The 20,898-nt window shown below is 33.3% G+C and overlaps 1 protein-coding gene across 1 annotated transcript; it reads left to right on the top strand.

The window, feature by feature from the left end:
* Window positions 1–611: 611 nt before the first annotated feature.
* Window positions 612–20,532, top strand: LOC132720097 (uncharacterized). Its single transcript, XM_060704085.1, has 4 exons — window positions 612–802; window positions 7,408–7,526; window positions 17,300–18,364; window positions 19,023–20,532. Exons 1-4 carry the CDS (start codon window positions 612–614, stop codon window positions 19,565–19,567), a joined length of 1,920 nt encoding a protein of 639 aa, XP_060560068.1. The 3' UTR covers window positions 19,568–20,532.
* Window positions 20,533–20,898: the final 366 nt, after the last annotated feature.

Here is a 20,898-nt window from a genome sequence, read left to right as displayed (position 1 = left end):
TACTAGAAAAGAGTAATAATAAGAGTAAAGCAGTATCGTAAACCATGAGTCAAGAGGGAAGATGTGATAATTGAAATACAAAGCATGTTAAAAGTCGAATTGATTGAACGATCTTTGTCAGAATACAATGCACCGATAGTCATCATCCTAAAAAAAAGATGGAAGTAATTGATTGTATATTGATTTTAGAAAACCTTAATTCCATCGCCTAATTTGACATCCAACCAATGGCAAGCGTAGATGACATCATGGTAAAGCTGAAATATGCTATGTATTTTTCCAAGATCGTCCTGTGCATAGTTTATTGACAAATCCAAGTTGCTGAAAATTGTCGCATATAAAGAACATTTTCAACGGAAAGAGTTATCAATTGAATAAAATGCCGTTCTCTCAAGCCAAATTCAACAAAATAATGCCGAAGTTATTGCCAGGATGTTATTTTGTTGACAACTATGTTGACGATATAAAAGGGCACACAACAATTTGCACAAAACATATGACAATGTTGCGTGAGCTCTTCCGAAGACAGGCAGAAGTAGAGCTGACAATAAAACCATCGAAGTATTATATAGGATAAAACAACATTGGCTTTACAGGACATTTAGTGGAAAATGACATTGTTCAAATGGAAGGAGAAAAACTTACAAAAATCAAAGAAGCAGAAGTTCCAAAGACTAAAAGATAGAGCATTCTTCGGACTCGCCAAGTATTACATGAGATTTGCGGAGATTGCGGCACCACATACAGACTTAAAGAAAAAAGGCCTACCAAACAATGTACGATTGGGAGATGAGCAGGAAAAGTTACTTTAGAGATACGAGAGAAAGTTGTTTCCTGTTGCCTTTGCAAGCAAGTAGTTACTTGATCGTGTGAGGAATTATTCTTTTGGAGAAATAGAGTCCTTAGCAATCGTATATATAATAAAGAAGTTCCAAAAATACTTGTATGGGAAGGAGTTAATCATACAAGCGGACCAAAGTTCATTGTCCATCGTCGTGCATCCAGTAAAGTACACCAGATAACGGTAGATTAGTGAGATGGGCCTCATTTCTTCGATGTTACCAGTTCAGAAAAACATATTTGCAGATTACCTAGGCAGACAGTATCCAGAACAAGAATAAAAAAGAATGCCATTTTGACATTTGATGGAAATATTCAATATTTCCTTTAGAAGAGGCCATTTTATAAATACAAATAAAACACAAATGTTTGACATTCTGTATAATTTTTTTGGGGGTTTTGACGTGACGTAACTATTGTGGCGTTCTATCCGGGTCGCACATTGTGTATTTATATGAAAGGAAATTGAAATGAAAAAAGGAAGAAAAAAGTGATTTCGAAAGAAGCTTCAAATATTGTCAGAAAGCTTATTTTCAGCAAGTTAACTTGTTGGTGTGCAACTCACAGGTCCAAAGAAGAAACCAAACAAAGCAGCAAGCCTAGAAAACGGTCGATTTACTAGTGAAAAGTTAAAGCTTAGCGACGGTCATCTTCACAGAAAAGAAGCAAGTCTGAGAACGACCCGAAGAAAAGAAGCCAATCTTAGAGAGATCCGCTTTCTAGAAAAAAAGCAAGTCTAGAAAGGTATGCTTGCCCAAAAAGGCAAGTCTTAGAAAGTTTTACTTCCCAGAAAAGAAGCAAGTCTAAGGAGTCCAGCAAGTCTAAAGAGCGCAGCTAGTTCAAAAGTGAAGCAATGATAAAAGAGCAGCAAGTTCAATAGTGCAGCAAGTCAATTACTGCAGCAAGGCCAATAGTGCAGCAAGTCCAATAGTGCAGCAAGTCCATTAGAGCAGCAAGTCCATAACTGCAGCAAGTCCAAGGACCGTAGATAGTCCAATATTGCAGTAGCAAGTCAAATAGTGCAGCAAGTCCAATAGTGCAGCAAGTCCATTAGTGCAGCAAGTCCATTACTGCAGCAATTCCAAGGACCGTAGATAGTCCAATACTGCAGCAATTTCAAGGACCGTAGACAGTCCAATACTGCAGCAAGTCTAAGCAGAGCAGAAGGTCCATGGAGTGCAGCAATTCTTTACTAATAATCACAAGTTCCTTTTGTAATATCAATAAAAATTTCATAAGTAAAACCAAAACTTTAAGTAATAATTTACATGATATAAGGAATGATTTTGCGGTATTTATCACAATATGTCTATGTATTTACCTTTATTTACAGACTTATGTTTTTTCAAAGAAGCATACCTTAGATAGACCCGTTTTTGGAGTCACAAGGTCAAGGTCATTTGTGCTAACAGTTAATTTTTGTACACGCTTAAACCTTTGGATTTTTACCACCTCCTCATATTTACAAGAAACATACATTAGGTCGTCCTTTGATTGAAGCTTAGAACAACTGGCTTCAAGATAAAGGTCTTTTATTTATAAAAAATTCATAGTTTTATAGGTAAATGAATAATTTTCGACTTCATCACACGTCACAAGTAAACATTGGGATGAATATTATCTTATGCATGCATGCATAATTTGTTTATCAGTAAGTCAAAACGTTCTTGACGTGTCCTTCAAAGTAAAGGTAATCGGAAATCAGCATTGTGTTCAGAAGGTTGCTTCACGGGCGGGACCACTCGATAATCCATACACTATATTTGTTGAACCGCGTTTTAAATGCCTGAAATTTTATCAAATATGAAAAGTTCAATTTCATACACAAGAGATTAGAAAAAGCAAGCAGTATATTTCATTTTAATATAACTTAAGGGTAGTTTGAGTTTAGAAATAAGAAAAAAAGTATTATTCCAATAATGTTCCAATTTAGAAGATTATTTCGCAAAAGGAAACTCATATCATTAATTTCTTCATCATAAAAGGTCAATCACTTTTATTAAAATACAATTCAATGCAGAATATTTCAAGATTTTCCCCCATAAAACTGACTTATTGCGGCAATAAAAACACCATACACAGTAAACCAACAGGCACATACACGCATTTTATTTTGCCGACGTCAACTTAACAGCTCGCTGGCAAATCGTCATCTCTTATACATATGCTTTCAAACCTGTTTGTTTTCTACACATTCTAATCCATTGATCTTTCTGATTGAGGTAGTTTTTCTCCGATAAGTAACAATGACTTAGGCGATAAACATTTAAACACACTGGCATTGTATTAGTTAAAACTTATTTCAAATAAATAATTGTTACATTTTAAATATTAATAGGTCCATAATTATTGAGTTAAAATTTAGTGACTAAGAAATCAAAGAACAAAAGCTTGAATTGAAGTGTAAAAGTGTAAGTGTATTCTTAACAATGAGTAAGAAGATTAACATTTTATCATACTTGCATCTGTTTACGTGAAATATTTTTTCAAAGAAACAATTATAAAAAAAAGCATTGACGTTTTTATTATTTTATCATACAGACCTTAAATATAAGAACAATAACTTTAAATTGACACCTGTTTCTGCTACATGCCTTAAAAATACTTAAACATAATTTCTATTGAGTTTTTATAATTTAAGAAAAGCAAATTGTAATATGGACTTTCAAGCGTTTATATCAATAACAAAAGCTGTTTGAAATGATTTAAGGGATTATTCCCGATTGTTAAATGCTTGCATGATATTATCCCTTACGTACAGACTCAATCAAACCGAGTCTGCAGTTTTTATGTAATTAAGCTGTTTTGAATGCCTCCGAGGGATTACTTGGTTGCTATATAAGAAAAATCGCATTCAAAATATATAAAAAGGCTGCCACGCATGCGTAAAAAAGTTGTTTGGCGTCCGCGCCGAAGTGCGGCGCCTCTTATGGAATGAAATCAGATTTCGAGACAGGCCAATTGCAGCTTCTCGGGCCTTTTAGTCGGTCATAATAGCCGATCGTTCCGATTGGAGGGTGTTTTGATTATTAAAAATGAAAAGCGAACTGGAGAATTTCGCAATGCAAACATATTCAAATGAAATAATCTTCCGTCAATTAATCCCTGTCTATTACTCGCGCTCTACGTTTTTTTTATTAATCATTTTGTAGTACAAAAGTTTTAAATAGAGTGATGACCTTCCGAATATCTATTTATAGATGGGTGTACTATTCGCCGATCTGCTATCGTTAATTCACGGTCTCTTCCGGTCCATATTGACCGGCATTTACTAGAGACCGGCGAATTTTTATGGTATTAATATGACACACTCATCTTTAAAACATTTCATTTAATTTCTTATTCTAGTTTAGTAAAGATGCTTAGGAATTATTCTAAGTTACAAATTTGAATTAATAAATAAAATTTATTGATAATTTAAAAAAATGATGAAGAAATATATACACATGTACATGGTTTAAGAATAAACAATATAGTATATTGAAAGATTAATCACAATTTACTGACTTTTTCCAGTTAATTATTGACTTATAATCGTCAATCAATATGACAATTGAAGTCTTAAAATTATTTTACAATTAAAAAAAGTATTAAACGTAAAAACTCAACATTAAAATAGCACGTAAAACAAAAAAAATAAAAATAAAAAGAAAACAATATTAAAGAAATATGTAAAAAAATATAAAATAGATATTACAGTTATTGTATAATAATTTTACTTTGACATATTACTCATATACAAAGCAATGGATAACGGTTTTAACATTAAATTTTAATATATGAGCTGCTGCGGATCTGTGTCTCACGCACAACCGGTAGAAAGAATCATGACTTTGGCTGATTAAGTGTCAAAGATGTTCACCTAAAACTTTCGGAAACTTTTTTGTTTCGTGTTAACGAGATGGACTACATTAACATGAAATAACATTGTATTCAGATGCATTTGAAAAATTGAGAAAATTTATAAATCATCATAATAATTTAAAAATAGATTTAAGCGGGTAATAAATGTTGCTTTTACAAACATATTATTGTGCATGTGTGTTTTAAAAGATTACCAATTTCAATTAAAAATCCAAAGTGAAAATGTCGGAAAGGTAGTTGAAATATTTTTTATTACATTGTTGATAATTATTCAATATCCGTATAATTATAGATGGCATAACCGCTTTGATTTTATAACGGTTGAGAATTTTCTAAAGACTGACCACAGTTCTACAAAGTGGAAAATACTAGGAAAATGCTTCTTTGATAAATATAGTTTGATAAACTTGAATCAAGACAATAACACATGAAAAAATTTGGATTAAGTTTTACAATCGAACATTTTATTGCTTATGATCAAAGGTTTAAGAAATGCGAGATCATGCCAAAATATCTTGTACAATTAAAATCTATATTTACAGACATTCATAAAGCTAGCCCAGGTAAAAGCAGGACGAGTGGAAAGTATATAAACATTATGCTTTTTTACTGTATTGATAGTAATGAGAATATAAGATAAAGTAACATCATTTTAAAATACAAACTTCACGTGTACATAGGAAATTCAAATAGATACATACACGTTAATGAATTGTAAATAAATTAAAACATTAATGTTTTCTTGAATGAAAAAGGATACAAAATGCTTTAAAAATTAGAAAAGTTTTTAGCATAAGTTCTAAGAATGGAATGAACTGGATGAAGTTTTATCATTTTTATAATGTGTTTAGTCATCATACTTTGAATAGTCATTTGTTTGCTATTATATCATTTAAAGTCACTAACGTTCAAATAGCCTAAAAGATAGAAAAGAACAACATTGACATTATAAGACAATTAAGTGTCCGTACAATATATAATTCAACAATCAATATGTCTCAGCTTTAAAACTTTAAAAGTGCATTGGTCTTGGTAAGTACACACCCTGTTACCATAAATACCACATTTGATATACCACTCTTAGTTGGCCCTGATTTTACTGTCAGATAGTTGGCGACAACATTATTAGAGGTTATGGACCGACTGCTGTAAACTCTGACATTGCTTACTTCTTGTCCGGCCAACTTCATGTGGAGAGTAGTTATCCACCTTCCGATGTTATGGACGTCATAACAACCCATGTATCTGAAACGACACACCTTACTCGATATTGGGATATAGAATCTAAGGGTGTTTCAAAAAGAGTCTTTAAAGATAACGATGACTCTTCTCATCTACAACATTACCAGAAATCATGTATTTTATTATCACAGCGATTTTGCCATGAAAACCATCTAGCCATCTACATCTCCCTGATATCACAAAGAAAAGAACAGAGTGTACAATTTAACGCCTAAGTCAGCAGCCCCAAATACTGATGAAATATCACGATATTATACAGGAACAAGAAAATAGAGGTTTCAGTGAATGAGTAGATGAAACTTCCACAGCAAAACGCGTGCATTATATACCCCATCATGGAGTTGAGAAAGATTCCACAACAACGCCCGCCCATACGAATAGTCTATGACTGTAGTTGCCGTCAATCAGAAAGAAGTCCAAGTTTAAAAGACTGCCTTGAATCTGCATCGCCAGAACTGAATCATCTCACAACCTTTCTGCTTAAATTTGATTTGGTAAATATGCAGTATCAACTGACTAACCAGATTTCTATGGTTATCAGACCCTGCAGATCCCAAGAGCCAGCTTGTGATATATAGATTTCGAGTTATCCGTTTTTGATCCACATGTTCCCTATTTATTCTCAAGGCTTCATTACTAAAACACATGGCCCTGAAAGCAAATAACACTGCCGCTGTAATAATTACCAGAGACCTATGTTTCGATAATGTGATTTCAAGTTTTCAACAAGAACATGATCTTCTTTCCTATTTCCGGTACGCACGTGCTCTCCTGTCTGAAGCAGGATTCGATCGTGGTCTTCACACTCCGGTTAACTAAGTGAACTCGAACTAACTGAAAAAACCCTCTTAGACAAGGATAAAGTTGGCAAGGTATTAGGAATGTTATGAGACCATGGTGTTGACGAGATGACGAGATACAGCACACGATAGTACACTCTGAGAGAACAATAAAAAGTTCTATTCTCAAACAGACTTCAAAATTATATGTCCCCCTGGGATTGCTAAGCCCAGTAACTGTTCTTGCCATATTACTAGTTCAAGCCCTATGGAAGTAGAAATTTGATTGAGATACACCACTACCGATTGATGTCATCAACACCTGGGTTGATTTGAGCAATGACCTGAACAGCGTAATTCAGGCCATGTTCCAGAGACCATATTTACCCACCACTGAAAATACAGTAAATTCTGCCGATATGGATTGACACATGTTTGTCAATGCAAGTGCACGTGCTTATGGAACTGTAGATTATCTTACTTACGGTCATACATATACCCTTGTATTTTCAAAGAACAAAGTCGCACATGTCAAAGAGATAATTTTTTCCAGACTAAAACTGATGGCAGTATTCATCGGTGCACGTGTCACCCAGAACGTGCAGTCACGTGCAAGAAAATTACATTTAAAAAGTATTAAGTTGGCTTAAATCTTCAAAGACTCTAAAACGCTTCATTACAGAGAAGAAGAAATCAAGAAACTTGCCCCCGATATTGATTGGCGATATTGTCCAACAGATACAAATTCCGATGATTTACAACCCAGACGTCTTACTGCGACCAAGTTACAAGAACATTATGGTAAAATTGGCCTACTTTGTTTATTCACAACAATATATGGCCGACTTTGGAACAAATTAGTGCAATCACTTTCACTACGTTGATATATATTTCCCACATGTAATACAAGATCTAGCATCCCAGAAAAAAACAATTAATAAAAAGTCTAATAATTAGGAGGCTAAAACTTTTTTATGAAAAATAAGGTTATATTTGTTGTGTTGGAAGAATACACAACGCACAGTTGCCAGAGACAAAATGAGTCCCCCAAAATATCATGTCACCAGATTGATTACAACCATTTACATGCAGGTGTCGTCCATAATGTTACCCATCTATGCCAGAAGTTCTGGATACCGTCAATTAGACAGCACGTGAAACGTGTCCTCCAAAGATGTGTTATTTGTAGAAAGGTTACAGGAAGACCCTATACCGCCCAAGATCCCCTACCACTTCCGATTTCCAGAGTAAGCGTCGAGCCACCCTTCTCCGTCATGTGTCGATTTCACAGGATCACTTAACATTAAAGAAAAGCAAGTTCAGTAGAAGGTATTCATGTGACTATTCACATGTGTCAAAACCCGTGTTGTTCACATAGAAACAGTTCCAGACCTTACAGAAGAATCTTTTATGTTAGCCTTCAGACGGTTGTTTAGCAGAAGATCATTACCAAGACTGATGATATCTGATAATGGTACCACCTTTCATGCTGCATCCAATGAAAACCGGCGATTGAACAGTTCTCTTTATCTCCAGACTGCTTTTACACAAAAAAGAACTCAGTGGCAGTTCAATAAAAAGAGCACGTGGATATGGTAGTGTGTTGAAGTGACTAATTGGTGTTATGAAAACAGCGATAGAGAAAATTCTTGGCAAAGCCTCCATTAATTTACCAACGCTGCAGGTAATAGTTACGGAAGTAGAGACAATTATGAGCGACGACCAGTTACCTATTTACGTGTTGGTATCACAAACCAGATAACTAAAGTTGTTGACATTGTTATTGTCCAAGAAATTTTACACTACAGTGGAAACTTGCGGTAGTTGATGAGCTTTTAGAGGAAATGACGGGTTTTCGATGGCCACGAGGATACGTACATCCACAACGATTGTCAAAGTGTATCCGTTGGATATTATCCAGAAACCAGATGAATAGACATTACAATGCGAATTGAGACACTTATACGAGGTATGATAAAAAAGTTTTCGGCCCGATATACTTCTTGCAACTACACTGACATTTACACAGGATGCGCCGATACCGATATCTTATTGAAGATCACTAACTGAGTTACACGCCGTTTTACACAGATTGAGTAATCTAAAACACACTTTGATCGGTAGAGGGCTGTTTCATTAAGACCAAATGGACAAAGTTTAAATCAATGCCGTCATTTAGTATCTCCGTAAGAAAGGGATGTCCCCAAAGGAAATCAATGAAGACTTCATGGATACACTTGGAAAGGAGTCCCCTTCCTATATCAATGTGAAAAATGGGCTGCTGAATTCAAGAGAGGCAGGAAAATAATTGGAGATGCTGAGCGGCCTGTGCGGCCGAAAGAGGCCACCAACGATGAAACTGTGCGCGACCTGGTCATACGCGACAGAAGGCGAGACCTGCGAAGCATTGTTAGGAACGAGTATATAAGCTTTGGTTTCATTCAGTAAATTCTGACTGATGTATATGGCATGTCAAAGGTTTCCGCTAGATGGGTCCCCAGACAGTTGACCGGACCAGGCTTGACATTTGAAGATATCGTTTGTCTCCCTACGAGGATGAACGTGTTGTTACCACATTGTATAAGTACAGGAAGCTTAAAATAAAGATACATGTATATAAGACTAAGTAAAGAATGTGTATGCTGAATAAGATAGAACGTGTAATCGCAAGTTTATGGTTATCAGTCGAAGTCACGTAACCTTTTTTCATTCTTAATAGATCGAAGAATGACCTATTTGTTATATTTTACTAAAAATCATAAGAATTTTGAATTGATGTTCTCTTTATATTATATAGATCTAGTTTATGTATTGTATTGTCGTACAATTACTTACAGAGATAACAACTGGGAATTTATAAACAGAATACTCACAGAAAAAATGGTTTTGAATGCTTCTGGAATATCATTCGTAACAATGATACCCGACACAACTAACACCCTTGCATTATTTTTCACTTCTATTCTTTTGAATTTTGTATTTGTTTGTATGAATACTTTGTCATGTTATCTTTTTAGACAGAAGCACAATCATCTTTTATATTAAATTCATGATCCACAGTTGTGTATTTGCAATATAGAATGACATGAAACAAGTTTAAAATACTTCTAGGGTTGAAATTAGTAGTTCACTTGAATAAAAAGAACCCGGCATAAGTCATCGCCTTGCTTGCCTGTGTGCAATTTGTCTTTATAAAACACTCATTTTTTATATTTTTTTATATTTTTATATAATTGTTTTCCGAGATAAGTTCAATTTTTATAAAAGCAGAGAATTAAATAAAAATATTAGTAAATAGAATGGGTCATGTATGCCATATGATATATTCAGTGTATTAGGGTATCAGTTTCAAAATTTTATAAATGAAACACATTTTCTGATAGTTAATTGTTGGTGCGATTGTTTAAGCACAATTGCGCTTATCATTATAAAATCTGAGGTCTTAATTGACCAGAAGATAACGACAGATCATTTGCGCGAAACAATAATAAGAAAACATGTATTTATTAGAAAAGCATTTAATGATTAAAAGTAATGATCACATTTTTAAATACTAAACATAAATAAGTTAAATTTATTGACAAGGGTATATCAACAAATCATTGAACATTAAAACACAATTTTCCTACCACAAGTAAATTAATGCATTTATTTATTCGACAGATTCAATCAATGTTAAGTCAACCATTTTACGTTCATAAGAGTTTGTTTGCTATCAAGCTTCGTCTGAAATTACCATCATAATTATGTTATGTGCATGAAATAAAATCTATATCGCTCACATTAAATTTAAACCACTCATAGTTTGTGTTTTGTAGCTTTTCTAAAATATATATATTTGTTAGTAAATTTCTGCGTTGTCTTCTTTAAATCATTATTTATTCGTCTCAATTATTACTTTACAAATTTATAAACATTTTTGGTAAATTTTCGAGCATAAAATCTCCAGTTCTTATACGTTCTAAATTTTCATCAACTGTTTTTGTACGGTTATTATCTCTTATTGTAAGGCAACTGTAATTGTTTCTATTGTAAATTGGTTGAAACTCAACGTTTTTTTTTTTTTTTTTTTTTTTTTTTTAAAGTGGGACAATTGTAATAGTGGCATACAACCATTTTTTTATTGTCAGACTTACTATTTCTCACAAGATACCGGGTGTTTGTTGGTGTTTCAAATCTCATGCATTGCTAGCTCTCTTTATACTGGATGACGTATTATTCGACTCCCCGGACAAGTTTGAAGTGATTTTTCTTCGGCATAATTATATTGATATTTGTCGAGTACATATCAGATTTATTTACTGGACCAAACTATAATACAAGCAACACTTCAATTGATTTAAATTGTGTGAATATATTAGTTTAATTCCTTCCACCGATATCAATTACATTCTACATTCTGAATTTTCCTATTTATGAAAGAGACAACGTCGCATCAGGATCAGTAGAATAGAATTTCAGCAAAGTTGGCCACCTTTCTAAACTAAAGCTTGAATATTGGAACCTAACCATTTTGTTTCAGTGCAGTTGACAGTATTTGTAGCCTACAACAAATACTCACAAAAGACAAAAATGATGCATTACGATGGTTTCCTTATCTCCGGATACGGAATTGGCAAAATATATTTTTCATAAAACTATTTTTGTGAATATGTGTTTTAAAAGATATATTTTACAAGTTTCAAATCAAAATCTAATAGAAAATGTAGGAAAGATAATCAAAATATGTTAATAACACTGTTCATAAATGTTCAATATCCGTAAAATTAATTATAGATGACATAAACACTTTGATTTCACAACGGTTGAGAATTGGCTGGGGAAATGCTTCTTAATCTTGAATTTTTGATAAACTTGAATCAAGACAATGACACAGGATAAAATTTTGATTATTTTTAAAATTGAAAATTCTATTGCTTATGATAAAGCTTTAACAAAAGCAAAATCATGCCAGAAACATATTGTACACTTAAAATCTATATTTACAGACATACATGAACCAAGCCAAATTGAAAGCAGGACAAGTCGTAAGTATATAAACTTTATGTATTTACTGTATTTTATAAATGGGAATTTAAGATAATATTCATTTCAAAATACAATAAACATCACGTGCACATTGGAAATTCTAAAAGTTGCATACGCGTTAATGATTTTATGAACGTTATAGATAATGATAAAAAATGTTCTTCTTTTTTGAAGTCATTTTTCCCATGGCTTTTGAAATTTGATAAAAAAAATATTGTTAAGTATGAATAGTACCGAGGCTTCATTTATCGTATATCCGTTTTTCTTGTGAATAAGGCGAAACAGAAATAATAATGTTGGATGAAAAAGAAATATTAATTGTTTTTAAAATTAGAATTATTTGTAGCAGAAATTGTAAGAGTATTCATTGTATGGAATAAACTGGATAGCTTTTGATCATTTTTAATTATTTGTTAAGTCATCATACTTTGAATTGTCATTGTTTTGGTATTGTGTCATTTATAATCAATAACGAACAAATAGTTTAAAGGATTTGAACAAAAATAGAAAGAACAGCATAAATATCTAATGCGTTTATGGATTTTTTCAGATAGAAATATGAAAGTGTGTGTATGGAAACGTTTATAGTCTTGAATTTAGAAACAATTGAAAAATGAATAACAATTGTGAGACTTAAGGTCGTAATCTATGTCAATTTATAAAACAAGGTAAAAGTCGCAAAACTTGATAAAATGTCAATATTTTGTTCGCATTATATGTTCATTATGCCAACAAATTTTATAATCATAACGGATATGAGACTTTTTATCACATGAAATTCGTTGACAGAATTTTTCGACGTACGCGATTGATATTTTACATTTTTGGGCTCAATACTGAACCCTTTTGGACGACTCTGCAGTTATTTAACCTATATTTGAGTCGGATACATGTTTTGAAGTTGTACGAGTCTTTAAAACAGTATTCAACTCAATATTGTTTAAATATCTCCTTAGCCCACCTGAACACGAAGTCGAAGTGGTAATGGTCAGGGGTAGCGATGTATGACAGGGGTCCGTCGTCGTGAGAAGTGCGTCGTCAACCTTTAGGTTGTTAACACTTAAGCAGTCACAGTTTATGTTCTCAATAGGTCAAGTTCGAATACTACACAACAGCAGATGTCAATTACCGTGTGGCAACTGTAAAAAGTTAACCCGTAATTCACTTCAGTGTTTTTATATTTTTCTTGTCCTTTGAGATCATTTATGCCAGCACTTTTAACTGTTAAGAACTGAGTACAACTCAAGCCTATGCTAGGGGGCTTTAGGGATGCACTTATTCATTAGCCCTCACGTACAGACTCAATCCAACCGAGTCTGCAATGTTCATGTAGTTTTGTTGTGATTAATGCTTTCGAGGGATCACTTTGTCTTCAGATTATTTTTCTCGGGTCAAAAAAATTGGTCAAAGTAGCTGAAAAAAGATTTTTTGTTAATACTCTTTAGCTAGTGGTAATTGTTTTTATCCACATTTCTTGAATATTGGTCAGTAAAATTGTTTTTACATGTTTTTTAAGTCAAGTTTAAAAATTGGTCAGCTAGTGTCAAAAAATTAGTCACACACTCAGCCCAAATATGGCAAAACCTTGTTAACACTCTAGGGGCTACTGTTTGAATCCACATATCATTGAAAGTGATCAAAAAGGCTTTTGCGATGATTCTAGGTCAAGTTCGAATATGGATAACAATAAATCAAAAGCTAGGTCACACTGCGCAAATATGTAAAAACATTATTAAAAACTCTAGAGGCTACTGTTTTGGTTCAAATATCCTAACAATTGGTAAGAAAGGTTGTTTTAATAATTTCTAGGTCAAGTAAGAATATGAGTATCCTGTTGTCAAAAGCAAGGGCCTACAACACCAATATGGAAAATCCTTATCAACACTTTTGCGGCTTCTGTTTTGATCTAAATATCATGGGAACTGGTCAGAAATGTTGCTTTGGTGATCTCTAGGTCAGGATTGATTATGTGTCATCTGTGGTAAAAAACTAGGTCACACAGTCCAATTACGGAAAATCCTTGTTTACACACTTATAACTATTGTTCCAGTCCACGTTTCCTGAAAATTGGTCAGACAGATAATGATTAAAAGGCCAAGTCTAAAAATGGGCGACCTTAGATAAAAAAAGAGTACACTGTCCAAATATTGAAACACCTTGATAACTTTCTAATGGATTTTGTTTCATTCCAAATACCCTGAAAATTGGTCAGGCAGGGTTTTTTTTGTTTTGTTGATAGATGATTTTAAGGTCAACTTCTTGGTGCCATACTTTGGTGTGTCCGGGGGAGGGGGTTGCGTCCTGTGAACGTTGCCTTTGCCTTGTTGATCTTTATTCTCGTTTACTTTTTATTAATATGGGCCATATTTGTCAAAAACTGGGTCTCACAAGAATAATGTTGAATAACGTAGTTAACCTTCTAGAGGCCTATGTTGTCATTCAAATATCCTTGAATTTGGCCAGAAAGGTTGTTCTGATGATTTCTAGGGCAAGTTTGAATATAGGTTATCTGTTGTCAAAAAGAAGGTCACACAGCCAAAATATGGGAAAAAATTGTTGACATACCAGGAGATACTGTTATAATCTGATTTTAAGCAAGGATGGATATGTTCGCCTCTGCTGTGGTCAATTTTCATCGAATATTTAGAATTGTATTTAGGTTCAAATGTTGATAGTAGTGTAAATATAGCAGACTTGACACTTATATTGCTTTATACGCTGATGATATGATTCTACTGTCTGAAACATTGCAGGGTTTGCAGTCACATTTAGACAATCTATGAATTTTTTGTGATAGTTGGGGTTTAAAGGTTAATCAAGAGAAAACAAAAATAATGGTATTTAGACGTAGAGGTGCGTTGAGGGGCGATGAGAAATGGGAGTATAACGGGAAACGTTGGATATTGTAGATACATTTAATTATCTTGGAACTGTATTTGGTTCAAATGGTAATTGTAACTGTAATCAAAAATTGTTAATTGGTAAGCAATGAAAGTTATGAATTTGTTAAACTATAATATCCGTGAATTTGATTTTACTCTAAAAGTTCAATGTAAGCTGTTTGATTCATTTGTAACATCCATAGTAAGTTCTGCAGCAGAAGTGGGGTAATTCAAAGGCTAAAGAAATTGAACGAGTGCAGTTAAAGTTTTGTAAAAGACTTCTTACTGTTAAAATGTCAGTAACTAATGTGTCTGTATATGGAGAGCTAGGGCGCCATCTGCTTTATATAAATCGTTTTGTAAAGATATCAAAGTTCTGAATTAATGTTTTAAATTCCAATAATTGTATCATTACAAACGTTTATAAGGAGCTGTTAAATGATGCTATTCATGGTAAAAAGAACTGGGCATATAAGTTAAAAGTTTTATTAGAAAACTATGGATATGGATATCTTTGGGAAATACAGGACAGTATTATTGACGACAAAAGTTTGAGTCCCTATTTTAAACAAAGAGTGATTGACTGTTTCCTTCAGAAATGGAGAAGTGATATTAAAGATGCACGCCTCCAGATGAGCCAAAAGAGTTCAAGAAAAAACAATATTGAGAAAAATGTACTAAAACTTTAAGAATAGTAAAATCATTCAAGATCCAAGTGATATTTAAAATGTTATATGTGGTTTAACTGCTTTTGCAGTATTTTATCACCATATTTCTACTGCTTACTAACGCAGTAAGGGCTCTCTTTGAATATGTTGACCACTTTTCGGTAATTTTCTTGGATTATAAGTTCCGTTTGCAACATGTAAATTGCTTTATTTGTTAATTTCATAATAATTTACTTTTAAATACATCTAAATACATTTTCATGAATCTTAACACGAATCTGGAGGCGTGCTGCTTTAATAGCAAACCTGTATTATTGGTATATAAACATGTTAAAGAGAATTTCGAATATGAACCTTATTTCGACTTGTTGAACAAATCACAGACTGAGACTTTTCATAACAAGAATGAGAACATCTGCGCACTGTTTACGTATAGAAGCCGGGCGTTCTGGAAATAAAAGAATAGACAGGGAATATAGACTGTGTGAAATTTGTGAAAATGGCGAGATAGAGGACGAATATCACTTTATGCTTAAATGTGCGAGGTACAGAGTCATTAGGAAACGATATATTCATTAATTTATTTTACACTCTGACCAAGTACGTTTAAGCTAATTGAACTGCTAAGATCTGTGAATCACAAGACAATAACAAATTTAGTGATATTCATCAAATGTGCTCTTAAAATTCGAGAAAATATGCTACGACAAAATGACTTATCATAAACTCTATATTTAAATTAATTGTCGACTGTTTAATGAGTTAATTAATTTGCTTGTCAACACATACCTTCATTTACGTAAATAATATTTATATTCATATTAATTTTATTATTTATTTGACCTTTGTATTTAATATAATGCATGTATAGATGATAAACTATGTTTAAATCTAAAATCTAATAAACGATATGTTCTGCACTGTTCTTTTCTGCTATTTACTTATATTATTTTCATTTTATCACATTATTTTTTCTCAATTTCTTTATTTTCCCACTTTAAACAAGTGTTTGAGAGAGAGAGAGAGAGAGAGAGAGAGAGAGAGAAAGAGGGGGAGGGAGAGAGGGAGAGAGAGAGAGAGAGAGAGACAAATAAGATAACTTATTCCCATCTTTTTGTAGCATAGAATTGTTATTAAGTAGAGTAACATTCTATCACAATGGCATCTGTATGAGATGAGATTCATTTTAAAGAAATCGTTGCTATGTTTCAAATTATTAAGTTCAAAAGATATTTACCCAAAGTTTCGTAACCGCATAAATTATCAAATCCAACATCAGAGATAAACAGTTTCCCTATAAACAAATATATTATATTTATGAATAAATGCATGTTTTGAAAGCGCAAATTAATGTGTCACAGGGAAATTGAAGTTTTCTATTATCCCTCGTGTACAGAATCAGTCAAATCGTGTCTGTTATTTTAACGTAATTTTCTTATGAATTTGCTTCCGAGGGATTACATATTCTTCGGATTTTTAAAAACTGTATAATAGCGACACAATGCATGAAAAACAAGAATGACAATTTGGTCCGGTTGGAGTCTGGGTACATCACGGGGGAGGAATTGTTACACGAAGGACGGAGTTCGTATGATAACTTGTAAGGATCTTTTATGATAACTGTCACCGAATTCCTGTAAAGATAAAAAAATCATCATTCTTCGTGACCAGTTATCATAAGAACTCCATCCTTCAGTTCCTCCCCCGTCGTTCACCTCGTATTATAAATGGTATGGCGTTAAACGATATTAATGTCTTTTTATGTTCTAATAGGATCCTCAAAATGCAATGTCTTTTACTTGTACATACCGGTATTAAAAATAAACTGTCATCTCTCTATCTACTCTTTAGTTTTTCATGACTGTGTATAAATTTTCTGTAGACGTGATCAACCTTACAGTACATAAATTGTCATTCAAATTAATTAATCAAATGTCGTTCCTTATTAATAATACTTAGAGTTATTCACGCTCTATACGTTTTAACATGTTTGCAGGTGATGACGATGTAGTGTTAGATCCCTTTCTCTGTTCAAAGAGTGTAGAAGAAATAAGAAAATTAATTGAATCGGGGGAGCTTCCAAGCCAAAAGATACTTGATGAGATGTGTCAGATTTACGAGAGGAAATCCAAAGAGATAACTATCACATGCGAAGCAATTTGTGAACATATAAAATCAAAACATGCCTCTATTGCATATGTTTGGGCTGCTTATACAATTCAAAACCCGCATAGAATAACTTTTGTAGTGATTGTGAATTACAAATCAGAAGGTGACACTAATATAGAGCCTCTAGGTTTAGACAAATTGATTCCATACTCATTTGCCAATCAATACGTCGGCGAATTTAGCTTAGAAGGCACTGAGGTACTAAGGCAACAGACATCAGCTTTAGAAGGATTAGAGGAAAAGTCCTATCAAAAACTTCAAAGCTGCATTTCAAAATACTCTGAAGTTTTGATGAAAAAACACAAGTTCTTGTCAATTATATCTGCATCCTCAAATCGGTCAAAAGGGTTTGGCGCTTCATGGGAACTGCTGCCTGAAAAGTGTATCGTTCTTTACGTCCAGAAAAAGAATTACATTCCAATTGATGAAGACCCATTTAAAAAGTATTATGACGGCATTGCAGTCGATGTAAGAGAGGGGGCCTTTATTCCCTTTGTACGTACATCTAAAGAAAGGCTTGATCCTGTAATGATGGGTTGTGAAATAGGAGGAGATTCCCATAATGGTCAATATGTCCGAGGTACCCTTGGCTGTTTTATAGACCATCCTCAATTTGGAGTTTGTGGATTAACATGTGGACATGTTCTTTTAAGTCCAAATGAGTTGCGGGAATTAAAAACAACTTATAGGGGTTCCTTAAAGTGGCCTTTGCACGATATGTACAAAAACGTTTATCAGCCTGCTGATCAGAATTCATCTCCAATAGGACACACCGTTCAATTCATCTGCGAATCAGGTTCTGGAACAAAATCTGGAATGGAACTGGCTTTGTTCAAAATCACAGACAGACGACCAAAGTCTGCAGATTTTCCAGAGGCGACAATTATTTCGGGTATTTACATTTTTGTAGGTGATATTAACATGAGATAAAACACATTTACTTAAGCTTGCCTGCAAAACGATTCCTAAGTAACTTATATTTATTACACTCGTGTCCGCTTCCTGACCTCAAACAGTACTGGTGTCATATGAAGAACCATGATCCGATTAAGGCTTGTGTGGCAGTTGTGCCTTGTGTCTTACATCCTAATTAAATGAGTACCTTTAGTTTTTATTCATTCTAGTGTTTTATTCATTCTAATGTTTTTGAAATAAAGCAAGATAGATACCGACCATTTTTCACATATTTGTAAACCCATGCGTCCTTAAAAGATTGTTTACATTTTCATTTTGAGAAATAGGACTAAATTTGATTTTTATCATATATATGACTATATTTCGCACGAAATAACAAACATCAAAATATATTAACGTCATATTTATGAAATATACAAGAGGGCTCTTAGATCGAAAGCACGTTGTTATATTAACGTGACATAATTTAAAGTACGATTTTATAGATCTGTAAAATAAAGTTTGACTACTGTCAGTTTTAAAAAAATATTTAAGAATGATATTAAATATGATCTTTATAATATGCTTACAGTTTCAGTGAAATTTATAACTGTAGAAATGTTCTTTCCTGAAAGATCTTTCCCACTATTTTACAGCATCAAGCGTTAATAATATCAAGTACGACAGTTGGCGTATATGTAGCACAGACAGGCTGAATAAGAAGAATCAAGTGATGAAATTTGGATCCAAAACAGAGTTCCGTAATGGAACTTTAATGTTTGATAATACCGCAGTTAAATATCTCGATAACTATCCACTTTCTTTTGGAGATGAAGTTCTAAAACTTTTTAAGCAAATTGAAGTTAAACAAAATGACCGTGCTTTTGCTGATCTTGGCGATTCAGGAGCCCTTGTGTTTCTTGCTGAAAACAATTGTTGTATAGGGATTGTAGAAGGAGGCACAACGTACGGGACAGTGGTCGTCACTCCAATAGTTCCTATTTTGGAAGAATTGAAAGTGCATTGTTTAAAAAGTTTTGAATCAGAAACAAATTTGTCTCATATAGATAACCAGATTCAAAGCATGCATGGGGATATGCAACAAATGAAATGTGATTTACAATCTGTTCGCCAGGACATAAAAAACATTGATACAAATCTTCAGATAATCGCACAATCTCTTTCGAAAAATCAACAATAGCGAGGTTACAATTCAAACAGATTTCAGTGCGTTTAAACGTTTTACAAGTGTATATTTTTATATTATTGTCTTTTATTGAAATACGCCAGGAGTATATATTAACTTTTATATCTTTCCTGTTCCAAGGGAAGTTAATCAGAACATATTTAAATATTATGCTTCCTCAGCTTTAATAGCTATTTGAAAGTCTGAGTTGTTTGTAACATTTCTCATACTTATTTGCTATTGCAAAAACGGTTCCGTATTTACATTCAATTTGTTTATTTACAATATTTCATAAATGATACGAATGATATAGAATTAGCTCATTGTTCTTGCTGTCTGGCCTATGGCTATGACAAATTTGTATGTAAGGCGTTTTTGAAAGTACGCCTTCGGGCTTATTTGGATGATAAGAGGTTATTGCACATTTACAGGTAAGTGTGTGCATCGTTCCATTTTCCTTACATCTATAATATAAATTCAAACGCAAGACTTGGTTTTTAAAGAATTACCTGTGATACAGCAATGTATTTTTAGACAAATTCATTTATCTACTTTTATTATAAAAATATGTGATGTGTGCATTTACTGTATATTTATATAAGTATTTCAACCTGAATTAAGATCAATCCATCGATTAACCATATTAAATTAATATTAAAACTTTTGATGTTATTATTTGTGATTGCCGAATATACATGACATAAGCAATGCAAAATTATCATCCATGTCACCTTCAATGATTGGAGGTTGTTTTATAAGGTTATTTTACATTTTCTAAGCTAAGAAATGTTTTTATGGTAATAATTATGTTTCAATACTTCACTTAATGGCTGCAATGACTTAGAATAGGCTTAAGTTTGAATTCCACAAGTTAAAAATATTTTGACCTTGAATGCAAGGTTAATGACAGTGTACCTTTTTGGCTATATGTAATGTAGTTTTGAAGACAGTGGTGTTGTTATTAAATATGTGATAGCTTGGCCTTTTTGTAATCCTTTGATACTTTAAAGTTTAGGGAGTTCACGTTATCACTGGCCAAAACTGGTGTTTCAAAAATTCAATATTTAGACCGCCTCCGTGGTCGAGGGGTTAGAGTCGATGGCTTCTAATCCAGTTACCTCTCTGGCGTGGGTTCGATCCCCGGGAGATGCTTTGGTAGTTTAGCGCGGAGGAAGGTAGTCTAGTACTGGTGTAACTCTCCAGGAATGATGGATCGGAAACTACCCGCCTATATGACTGAAATACTGTTGGAAAAAGGCGTAAAATGAAACAAACAAACAAACAAATTTTGATCTACTTTTGTATTGATACCTTGCTAATGTATATTGCTTCCTGTGATATAGATG

The sequence above is a fragment of the Ruditapes philippinarum genome, unplaced genomic scaffold, assembly GCF_026571515.1.
Source record: "Ruditapes philippinarum isolate M1 unplaced genomic scaffold, ASM2657151v2 ctg1627_1_1_1_1, whole genome shotgun sequence".
Taxonomy (NCBI): Eukaryota; Metazoa; Mollusca; class Bivalvia; order Venerida; family Veneridae; genus Ruditapes; species Ruditapes philippinarum.
This window is presented reverse-complemented; position numbering and strand designations above follow the sequence as displayed.

What these genes read in the sequence shown, in the direction of transcription:
- LOC132720097 (XM_060704085.1), top strand. Translation starts at nt 612, where the DNA reads ATGACATTGTTCAAATGGAAGGAGAAAAACTTACAAAAATCAAAGAAG. An exon ending in TTGGGAGATGAGCAGGAAAA is followed by an intron (nt 803 to 7,407) that starts GTTACTTTAGAG and finishes GCTTCATTACAG; the next exon opens with AGAAGAAGAAATCAAGAAAC. An exon ending in AGAGGCGACAATTATTTCGG is followed by an intron (nt 18,365 to 19,022) that starts GTATTTACATTT and finishes ACTATTTTACAG; the next exon opens with CATCAAGCGTTAATAATATC.